This window comes from Jatropha curcas, chromosome 3, assembly GCF_041381405.1.
Source record: "Jatropha curcas cultivar XTBG-Jc1 chromosome 3, XTBG_Jcur_1.0, whole genome shotgun sequence".
Lineage (NCBI taxonomy): Eukaryota > Viridiplantae > Streptophyta > Magnoliopsida > Malpighiales > Euphorbiaceae > Jatropha > Jatropha curcas.
The window spans coordinates 28413731-28425205 of NC_143153.1; the positions used below are offsets into that span (position 1 = coordinate 28413731).

The following is an 11475-nucleotide window of genomic DNA, read 5'->3' on the forward strand; positions in this document are numbered from 1 at the left end:
AGATAGAAAGTGACTTTCAAAAAAATTAAATCTCTAAATCCCATAAATTAACAACACTACCTATTACAAATAGCAAATATAATCATCTACGTAAGAAATTCTCCATTAATTGCACACTTGTTCCTAAATAATATGGATTTGTGTCAAACAAAACAGATTTATATTTTATAATTTATATAAGAACATAAGAATTAAAAAAAAAAGTTAATGAAATAAAGGAGAGAAGAGAGAGCACCAAGATGGTTTTTTTTTTTTTAACTGTTCTCTCGAAGAAGATATATTAAAACAGCATTGAAAACGAAAATAACGGTTTCATTTCTGGTGTCTAACGTGTTTTTAAAAAAAAAAAAATTTCTGATCTTTGAACATGAAAATTTTATAATTATCCAAATTAATGATTTATTTTTCAATTGGGAGCTTTTTTTTTTTTTTGAAAAGATTAAAATCTCATTATTTAAGAGAAAAAACCCAACATAAAATGGGGAGTACTATCCCAAATAACATGGCAAGCATGACGATAGACAGCTCTAGCTAGAGTATGAGCTCCTATATTAGCTTGCCTACGAACCCAACGGACCTCAAAATCAGGGTGAAGTCCTAGTAAATAGAGACAATCCGAAATTATAAGACCAAAAAAAGAGAAATCTGGAGCACTAGAGTTGAGCGCAAAAATAACAAGTTGCGAGTCCACATAAAAACATCCTGAATTATGGAAGAAGTTCACAGCAAAAAATAGGCCTTGACGAAGAGCAATCGCCTCAACGATGGCCGAGTGCGGTGTACCTTCATAGTAACCTGAAATAGCTTTCAAAAAAATACCTTCATCATCTTCAAATGTAACACCATATCCAGACACTTTTGATGCAGCAAAAATGGCGCCATCTGTATGTCCATGCCAATTTTTTGCGTGAGTAGGATCTTGCAAATTGATGACTAGACTTGGGCTTTGGAGAGTGGTGGGGACTTGTACTAATGTTGGTGTAGACAAAGCTGATGCAGAAAGAAGGTGAATCATTACTGCACTATTTGACCCTTCGAACTTTAAATTGTCACTAGGATTGGGCTGATGTATCAAACCCACTTGAATATGCCTCTGAGCTGTAGTGAATTCTTGCATGGAGTGCATGGCTCGCGTGTAGACTTAAATGGGAGTTAAGTGAACATTTTCCCAAAGCCGTTTGTTTCTCATGTGCCAAATACCCCATAGAATATTAGCAAATTTAGCAATTTTAGGAGTTTCATTATTTTGTGTTACCTGCATAAAAAAATCTTTAAAAGCAATGTTAGTGTTGGGCACAAGAAAGAAGTTATTTTCCTAGATTATTATATTCATTTGTTATTTGTTTTCTCTTTTTTGTTACATTATTTTGAAATTGAAAGAACATTAAAATGAATTTTTATAAGATAATAAAAAAATGAAAAAAAGCTAAATGAGTTGAATGAATATTTAAATTTAATACCATCTATTAAGGAAAATAGTTGATATTAATTTTTTGGCAAAATAATCCAGGTAAATACAATTGATTATAATTCTTGTTAATACTTGAAACTCTCATTTGTTAATAATTGAAACACAACTACAATTTGTTTTTCCTTTAAGATACTACAAATAACATTAATATAATAGTAAAGCATGTATAAAATAATTGAAATAATATAAACAGCTAGATGATATGATAATACAAACCTCAAAAAAGCAGATTCTACAAATTTGGCTGTCCTGTTCAAAGATTAGATTCCAGCGTAAAGAGATACTACTGGCTCAAGTCTTTTGCGTGCCTTGGAGTATCTTTTATTGTTAAAATTAAGTTCTCTACGTCCCACCACACCTCCCTGTTTTAGGTAAAGTACCATATATTCAATCTTTCGAAAACTGGGGTTTTGTTTTTTCTTGTTAAATTTTTACAATACATTTCAGAAAAAATAAGGATCATCCTTCTCTAAATCAAACAATTATCTTGACATGTTTCCTAACATAACAACGTTTAATGAATCCAAAAGACAGACCATAAGCTCGCGCGCCCAAGACACTATGACGGATAAAGACCAACGCTTCAACCAAAACAACATCAAACAAATATAGCTGCTATTTACAACATACTGTACTGTTCAAAACCTTGGTATGGGGTTGCTCGCGTATCAGGTGCTGCTCTGCTATATGCTATTTAAGAGATTCAGTTGATACTGAAGTTGCGCGCGTGGGTCACCTACCTTACAATATCAATGGCATTAAACCTTCTTGCACAAAAAATACAGAGATTCGACAACACCAGATGTATTTTTCATTTGCTTTTGTTCGCATCTTGTGGGAGCTGTAGACCCATGAGCCCAAGTAGATTGGAAGCTGGACCAGCATGTCCTTGTTGGGAAGAAAATGAATCTAGCAAGCTCTTCACCAGGTTAACATCCACATCTACAGGTGTGAATTCTTCATCCATGGCTTCCGGAGCATTTGATGTCCCCTGAATGGATATGATTCAAGCATTACATAGTTTGATAAAATTAAATAGCATGTAGGAAATCAGATGTAAATGGTGCCGATGCTTGTTGACATAAGTACATGTACATATTGCCCTCACCAAGAAACAGAAATGCTTAATACTTGTGGTTGCATGGCCCTATATAACGAGATGAAAAAATTACCTCCTTTTTATTGGAGTGATCATTTGCACGAATAAAGCTCTTCTCAAGAGTGGTATTCTTCAGTTCCTCATTCATAGCATCTGTATAGGTATGCATGAAAGTATCCTCTCCATCATCGTTCTCCACATACGGTTCCATATTATCACTCCCATCTTCTGATTCATCTGGAAACATTGAGAATAAATTTACAAGAACAAATACAAAAATGGGGAAGAGCCATGCCTTTTTTATGTTCATAGCATGGTCATGTTTAATAAGATGAAAAAATTTCAAAAAAAAAAAAAAGAACACTAAAACCACCAAAAGCCCAACAGAGAAAGACCATATTTAAGAAGGTTAAAAAAAGAGGACAGAAGACCATCATCAGAATCACGCCTTCAGCATACACAAACAAAGTTTCAATTTCAAATTTGTCAACAGTAGCAAAGTGTGCATTTGCTACAGTGATGTGTGTGAGAGAGTGATAAATGTCATCAATGTGGAAAGAATATTTTACTTTTATCAGAATATCTACATAGGAGAAGAAGTATAGATGTCAATGAAAAAAAATAATGCCTTCAGAACAAAGCTATTAAATCCATGACAAGTTATATACAAAGTACAGACTGTAATTAAAATTTCCAGGTGCAGTAGAGACTTCCAGAAAATGTAAACAAGGATAAAAATTATTCTCAAATTCTAAGTAGCACTGTACTTAACAAACTAAAGAACGGGAAAAAAAAAAAATTCTCTTACCAAATTCCATGTCTGATGACGATGCTTCTTCGGTATCAACATCACTAGCTTTATCTTGAGGGCTATGACGTTTGATCACTGATTCCATGTCCTTTAAGAAGCGGTCAACATCAAGGTCCACTTCTTTAAGGTTCCTTTAACAGTGACAAAGTACATAAAGATCAGTTACTTGTCCGACTAATATCAATAGGAAAAAAACACATTCCACTGATTGGAACCCACGAGGTGAGACCCAATTAAAAAGATATAAGAGGAGAATGAAAAAACAAACATTTGTAGAATGCAAATATCTCCTGCTGCTAGAATACCCTTAATCAAATTTACCATAGAAGGATCTTAACTCACAAGAGTTTACTGATAAAAAAACTGCTATGAGTTAATAAGTGCCAGCTCCAACCAATAATCATGAATGTAATGAGCCAATAAGCATATAAAGATAATAACAGATCTTTAGTAACTAACTATAGAAATGTCAATTCTAGCTCATGCATTCGTCCAAAGTACATGCACAGTAAACTTCATGTTTCTTTCATAAGCAGCATCTTAAATATGCATTGACAAAATTTAGAATCAAAATATTCTAGGCTATATGCACAGTAAACTTCATCTTGCTTTCATAAGCAGCATCTTAAATATGCATTGACAAAATTTAGAATCAAAATAGTCTAGGCTATATGATCAGTAAGCTGATCTAGTATCATTTGAATTTTTCAAGAGAAAAATACAAGCACAAAAATATCGAATATGCTAAGACTGAAGTAAATTAGAGTCTAAAGTAAAAGTCACTATTAAATAATCACTTAATCATACAAGCTCAAGCTCCAATGAAATGACTCAAGAATAGGTTTTACATCTCTTTTACCCCACATGCAGAAATCCAATGGGGGTCGAAGTGCAGATAAACATTGACACACATCTATCTTGTGTTGTATATTTAATAATGTCACAGAGCCTAGGATTCAAAATCTAGACGTTTTAGTCAAAGTGACTCTACTACCACTTAGTTTAAGTGGTCAAGCTTGTAGCAAGTACCTAAGAATAGTGCTTTCTAAAGTCAAGCAACAATTCCACACAATAATGAGAACCCTATTTGCACATCCAAAATAAGAGAAAAGAATCAAAAGTTTAAGCTATTGAGGACCAGAACTCAATACTGGTCCAGCCATGCGCGAACAAACTTGCAAGCGTAAGATTTAATGAAACAGACATGCTTTAATAGCCAGATTAACAATTAAATTAGAATTCATTTTACAGGTGGAGTAACCTTGACCTAAATTGATTATTCACAAACCTGTTTTCTGGAACCTCTGCTCCCTTGTAGCTTGACACCTTGTCCACAAAAGCCTGCATAGTTTTTGCAATATCACCAAGATCAAAATCATCAAAGTTGGCATCAGATGAAGGACCAGCGTCCTGTGCATCTTTCAACTTCTGTTTCTTCTTATGTTTAGCATTATAAAGATCCATCTCTTTTTGTCTTTCTTCAAGAGCAGTGTTTAACTCATCCTCTCCATTGTAAAGCCAAGAATCATCATCAGAAGGAGGAAGCTCCTGGTTCCGGAAATCATCAGCTGAGTATGGTATAGCAAGAATCTCATCAATTCGTCTCACCGGCGCATTCATCATTTCACTGCAATATTAGCATGATTATTTCCACTGCCAAACAATGAAAAACTAGGAAAGACACATACACTGAAAACAGCCCAATGTAACAACACCAAATATATTCATCTTATGTTAAATATACTCAAGGAAAATGTTTCATAAATCATTTTTGTAAGATTGACAGAGCATAGGGTAAGCCCCTAAATAGCATTTTATGATTTCAACTTTCAAATCGCACTCCACTAATGTGGGGAAGCCGGGAAGGGGGAACAACATCTAAATTCCATATTTGAAAAAATCAGAAATCAATTATCGATATGTAATTTGATTCTGGAAGTAATCCATTTCTGGGAACTCCAACAAATTCCCATTTCCCGTTTGCCTTCACACAGCAAGCAAATACGGCTCTACAATAGAATTCACTCTTTCAATTTCCCCCAATGTCTACCAAGAAGTCCCAATCGATTTTGCACCTTAAACAGTATTGCCAATTCATTACTCCATTAAACTAACTACAAAAAGCAAGTTGTTTTATCCATCATCAAGAATAAAAAAGGGAGCACAAAAAAAAAAGCACATAAATTTAGTGTGCTGGAAAAGGAAGGGGGGCGAAGAAAAACTTGCAAAAACAACATACCTTGTTCTTGAAAATAAACTACTGTTCCAGTAATACTCCTCGGCCTTCTCCATCAACCTCTTATACTCCTTTGAGCCCGGCAAAAATCCTTCAAAATAGCCACTCGTCTCCAAGGTTTCCTTGTACTTGTTCCAGGTACTCCCTTTCCCTTCCTTTCCCTCCTTCCTCCTCAGTTGATACATCATTTCGAACCCACAAGCAATTTTCATTCCCAACTCCGCCTCCGAGTAGGCGCCCATATCATCTCCTCGAATTGGCATAGGATAGCACTTGGGCGCCTGAAATTTCTGCTGCATTAACTGGGCATACATAGCTCTGGACATCTTAACCGTAATACATACCAGCTCCTCCTCTCTCCCTCTACTAAGAAACTTTTCCATTTTCGCTGCATACTTCATTGTATCAATATCTCTATCGTAAAACCCCTCCACTGCTAATGAGATCAAACAAGGCTCGTGCTTGAGGACTTGTGCCACTGATGTTGGAACCCTAATCCTAACCTGATGAATATTCCGTCTGGCTCTTTCCGGATAATCCGAAATTCGATGCTTCACGGCTTTTTGGACAGGCTCAGCTGCTATCGATTCGTTTTCATAATGCACCAAATATTTCAACGAGTCAATTAAACTCGGGTTAGCTAACCGGCTTCTCGGAACAATATGTAGATCGCCACGGCGAATAAAGACACGATTACTACTGGTTTCCGGGTCAATCCAACGAGGGAGATGAAAAGCAGCTTCAATGAGAAGGAACTCGCCGTCGTTGTCCCATACACGTATAGAGAGGGAAGGGAATTGGCCGGAGATAAGGAAGAGGAGGAAGACGACGAACCATTCATCCTCTATGTTGTCGCCGAAACGAAGCTTGCCGTGGAGATGAGGTAAAGGAGATGTAGAAGTGCAGAGACAAGAAGGCGAAGAGAAAGAAGAAATAGAAAGAGAGAAAGGTTCGTGTTGCCATATGTAAGAAGAAGTATAAGGAGAGAGAAAGTTAAGGATTTCAAGGTGAAGAGATTGGAGGGAGAGTGAAGGAGCAGAAGAGGAAGAGAATGAATCGGAAAGGGAAGAATCCGGGAAGATAGCGTAGAACACAGTGTCTTCTGGTATACGGGAGTGAGTCTGGGAAAAGATGGAGGTGAAGGGATCGGCGTCAGACGGTGGCTGCCACGTCATGGCTGTGTTCACTCCGGTTTGGTACTCAGGCTGCTGTTGGTGGCGACGGTTTATTTATACTCCGTTACTTACTGTTGTTGCTTGTGACGGCGCCTCGTGAATGTTCCTGAGGTCTCGAGTGAGATAGTCACTAGTGTAGACGCCTCGTCGCTGGTTCATGTAAAACGTTTGGCGTTTAACTGGAATATGTATTACGAAACGGCTTCAAGTTTTCGTGAATTTGGCCCAACGGCTATACGCTTCAGGCTTGTCGATGCGTTTATTGGATTAAAAAATTTCAAAACCTGAATATTTGGAATTGAATTGGGACTTCATAGTTAACGACGACCTCAAACTAGCTTTGGCTTTGTGTTTGTGTTTGTGATATTTGGTAGTTGATACCTTAATTAAAATTTTGAATTAAGGGAATAGAAAAAGGAAACACAGATCAGTGCGAATATTACTATATATATAACAACATGAAAATGCTAAATAGTTTATATAAATCATTAAATTGCTAGATTTGAATTTTCGCTTTTTTTTTTTAAAAAATAATTTTCGCATGCTGACTTCTAGTTCATGCTTAAATTTTTTAATGAAAGTTTAATTTAGAGGGGTTTAATACTTAAATTTTTTAATGAAATAGAGAAGTCATTGGCACTTGGCAACATAGAAAGAAGGATATTATTTATTTGGTATTTAATCTAAATGGCTGTATGAAATGAAGGATAAACTCGAAAATCATAAATAGATCCACGTGGAAAACCACATATTGTGCTAATATCACAGCAAGTTAGCCACATTGGACGCCAGCAAAGCAAAATCGATAGCCCTTGATTTTTTGGACTGATGTTTGCTCTATCCGCCTTTCGAGATAAGTATTTTCTTTTATACTGTAATAAAAAAAAAAAAAAAAGCAAAATCAATACTCACATTGTTTCAGTCATACTTTTGCTTGTTCATCTTAACATCGATCATCTAATTGTAAAATTTATAAAATTTAAATATTCAAAGAACAGTATTTTCTTGTGCAAACACTAAAACATAAAATTTTAAAAATTCAAATGTCAAAAATAACATTATCTCGAAAAATATTATAGTGCTAACGAGTTATTAGTTCAAGGGAAACTTAAAAAATTTATAGATAGTCTTAGTGAGATTTTAAACTAAACCACAACCAAGACTAAAATCGAAATTAAAATCGTCAATTCTAATTTCAATTTTTAATTTGGACGAACCAACTTTCTGCATTTCAATTTTGACTGAACTAGTTCCAAACAATTCTAATTCTTTTTTCTTTTACTTTCCTTGGTGCAATGTTTCCATCTAGTTTCAAACTAATTTGATTGCCATTCAATCAGTTTAAATCCAATTTGTTGGGAAAACTTAGTCTTAGTGAAAATGTAATTTTTTTTTCTTTAATAAATGTGTTTCCATACTAGCAATAAGAATGGAATGCAAATGGAACTTCCTTATAATAGCCGTGACTCACAACTTCAAATTTCGATTTGTAACCCTGACTGAAAATTCGGTTCGGGTGGATACAGTTAACTTCTGGAGTAGTAGTAGTTTTTATTTTCAAAACGACACGTCGATTTTAAGTAAGCCGTGCAAAAACGACATCGAAATTAAAAGAAAAAAACACACGGCAACAACAAAAGTCTGTCATCTACTCGTCTCATCCATTGCTCTAACTTAGATTAACCACCCCTTAGCAAAAACTGTTAGCTGCTGATCTTTGATCCTCTGATACAGATAGGGAAAGTTCCCATATCATCTTTCTCGCGCGCCATCGACTCTGCATCACCCACTGAATCTCATCACCATTCCAGCGATGTGTTACGGTCACCAACGTTCCTTATCACCAGACGACCTAATCCCTTCACGAAACCGCCGATCCGAAAACGACAACACATCTGTAGTAGAAGATCTTCGCGGCCGGCTCGCCGAAACTGAGGCTCGGCTGGAGCGAGCTAGGGCTCGAGAAGCTGAGCTCAGTCGCCGGCTTGAGGAAATGAAGCGATTCGTCTCCGTTATGGAGATCCTTGAATCATACCTCAAGCGAAGGTTTCGCGAGCAGCAAGAACACGTCGCTCGCCTATTCTCTTCTGTACCAGCTAAATGCACTTAATGACTGTCGGTGATTTTAACTGATACTCTGCTCTTGTTTATATTTTCTTTTTCTTTTCTTGGTGGAAAAAAAATTGGGGATTTTGCCCCTGTGAATCCGTGGTGTGATTTTGTGCTGTGTTTGATAGTTTTATGAAAATGGTTACTATCAAATATAAGAATGAATAGATTTAGATTTTCTTTTTTGTGCGTCTATCTGATTTTTGTGGTTCCTAGGGTATTGGTTTTCTTCTCTATTTCTGTTTGTAGGAACTTGTAGTGATTTTACTAGCTTTTGAAGTGAAATTATTATCCTGTAAATTGCCCTTAGATTTTTTGAAAGGGAAATGCATTGAATTTACTACTCTCATTCTTAGTCTCTCTGTGTTTATGTTTTATTGGCATCAAAATTTGAGTTCATCTTCATCTTCCTGTGTTGACATTTCTCAATGCTGGATAAACTTTGTTGGGAATTTATTATCTAACATGATTTTTGAATGTGAACTAAAAGATTTTTGCTGGTTAGAGCTTGATTTTAATGAACCCACTTGCACTTTCCTACTATTAGAAAAAACAAATTGACCAGGATTGTGTATTTATCTATGGTTTGATTCAAAAATCTTCTTGTAGGGGTATACAAGGAGAGAATTTGAAGTTAAAACTCTTGTTTTTTCTTCCTTTAAAAGGAACTGTGGTGGAATATTAGATTGGGTAGAATCATAGTTCATCAAACATGATGATATAAGAAGAGCAAAAAAAAATGCTTCATTTTGAGGAAAAGGAAAAGGATTTTAGTGTAGTGACAGAATTGTTTGCATTTGCGCTTGTGTTTAAGTTTATCTTTAGCTTCACTGGAATATCAGCTCATGAATTCTGTAGGAAGTGTTACACAAGTATCATTGCGTTGGAAATGAATTCAAGATTTTTCATATCACCCCCTGCCAACTAAAAACCATCTAGGACTTATTAGTTTTTGGGTGCCTTATCATTAGAGGTACTGCCCTCTCTCTCTCTCTCTCTCTCTCTCTCTCTCTCTTGAAGTTCAAATGAACTATGAACTTCAGATGGTTAAGGAAATTTTACCAATTTCAAGTTGCAGGGTTTCAGATTAGAAAAATGGGTTTTACCTCCCGTTTAATTTGATTCATTTATAAATGATAGATAATAGAATTTTGTTTAATTATGTTGACTTCTTTAAAAGTGAATTTATATGAGTGAATTGAATATTATCTTTCATACCAAAACATGAAATTTCAAATTTGTTATTTGTATACCTCGTTGCAATTACTGATATCTATGTTGCAATGCAAATATTAGCTTGTAATTGCTATCTTCTTGTTTAAAATATTGGATTGATGCATAATATTAGATTATGATGCATTTTGTGTATGATTTGTTGACAACATTGTTTTATATAACGTCCGCTAGAATGTATGATAGTTAAATCAATTCCCGGTATAAGCATAGGGATTTTTATAATTTCCGTGGGTATTTCATGTTTGTGTTTGGAGATTGTCCTTTGTTACCATCTCTCTCCCATCGCACCGAAGGCTCTTCCTCGCCCTCACTTAGTTGTTTGAGACTTTTGTGCATCTTTATCAGATTTGTAGAGAAATCACCCCATCATATATTCTTTAGGAAAATACTAGCAGACTCTACAATTTTCAACAAAAATTATACTGTAAGTTTCATGGCATAGTGTGGGTGTTTTATGAAGATTGTGAAGCCAAAGCAAAAGTTAAAGCAATGAAGCATAACCATTCTGGATCTTGAGCCTGTATAAGTATAACCAAATTGAACTAGAACATGAAGTATTTTGGAAGGCTACGTCGTTCTGGATAGGATTGGAAAAATTAGTATACTGTAGCTGGAATTTGATTCATAGTACTTTTAATTATTATATTGTGATTTCTTTTTTCGTTTTGTTCAAACCGGAAATAAGGTCTCATTCTCAAATGAGCTTGAATACATCTCTCTCAATTTGAAAATCCAGGATTCAAATTGATGTCCCTTTTATTGATTCCTATCTATTCTCCATGCAACGCTTTGGTTTGGCTACTTAGGTGTAGTAGTGAGCACACACCGGTTAAAATCAAAAAAATTAGAATTGAACCCGGTTTAGTTTGGTTTGGTTTTGAACATATTTTGGTTTGATTTAGGAAAAAAGAAACTTGGTTAAGGAGTTATTAACAAACAAATTATCATTCCCTCGTCCTACAAAGATGGATTTGCTTGCCTTTTTTATTTTCATTATTTTTCATTATATACCTATTTAATACATGTTGTTATTAGTAATTTTTTATTGAGAGTGACATCTAATACTAATAAAACTACGTTAGGAAAAAAATGCATTGTTAATTATTTTTTCTTAATTCATGTGACTTAAAAATAAGTCTATCAAATGAAAGAAGCATTAATTATTTTAACTTACAAGTCAAACTAAATAACATTATTTAAAAGTAGATACACCGAACTTATAACTTAAAACAACCTCTAACTCTATTCTCAAAAACAGGAAAAAAGAACAACCTCTAACTCTCAATTTGTGCACACGAAATGGCCACTTTGAAGTTGGGAGTTTTGGTGCGTAGCACA

General features: G+C 35.1%; 2 protein-coding genes across 2 annotated transcripts; one reads left to right on the plus strand and one right to left on the minus strand.

The window, feature by feature from the left end:
- Nucleotides 1–1864: 1864 nt before the first annotated feature.
- LOC105641691 (suppressor-like protein) lies at nt 1865–7157 on the minus strand. Its single transcript, XM_012226282.4, has 5 exons — nt 5621–7157; nt 4670–5008; nt 3379–3512; nt 2644–2807; nt 1865–2462 (listed from the first exon to the last, which is right to left on the minus strand). The coding sequence occupies exons 1-5, from the start codon at nt 6790–6792 to the stop codon at nt 2283–2285; spliced, it is 1989 nt and encodes a 662-aa protein (XP_012081672.1). The 5' UTR covers nt 6793–7157; the 3' UTR covers nt 1865–2282.
- A 1286-nt stretch (nt 7158–8443) lies between these two features.
- Nucleotides 8444–9250, plus strand: LOC105641692 (protein SKIP34). Its single transcript, XM_012226283.3, has one exon. The coding sequence runs from the start codon at nt 8606–8608 to the stop codon at nt 8900–8902; it is 297 nt and encodes a 98-aa protein (XP_012081673.1). The 5' UTR covers nt 8444–8605; the 3' UTR covers nt 8903–9250.
- The last annotated feature ends 2225 nt before the right edge of the window (nt 9251–11475 follow it).

Excerpts from the sequence above, each read along its gene's own strand:
- LOC105641691 (XM_012226282.4), bottom strand. The coding sequence starts at position 6,792 with ATGACGTGGCAGCCACCGTCTGACGCCGATCCCTTCACCTCCATCTTT. Across the intron at positions 5,009-5,620 it reads AGTTTATTTTCAAGAACAAG|TGAAATGATGAATGCGCCGG; the intron begins GTATGTTGTTTT and ends CTAATATTGCAG. Across the intron at positions 3,513-4,669 it reads GCAGAGGTTCCAGAAAACAG|GAACCTTAAAGAAGTGGACC; the intron begins GTTTGTGAATAA and ends TCACTGTTAAAG.
- LOC105641692 (XM_012226283.3), top strand. The coding sequence starts at position 8,606 with ATGTGTTACGGTCACCAACGTTCCTTATCACCAGACGACCTAATCCCT.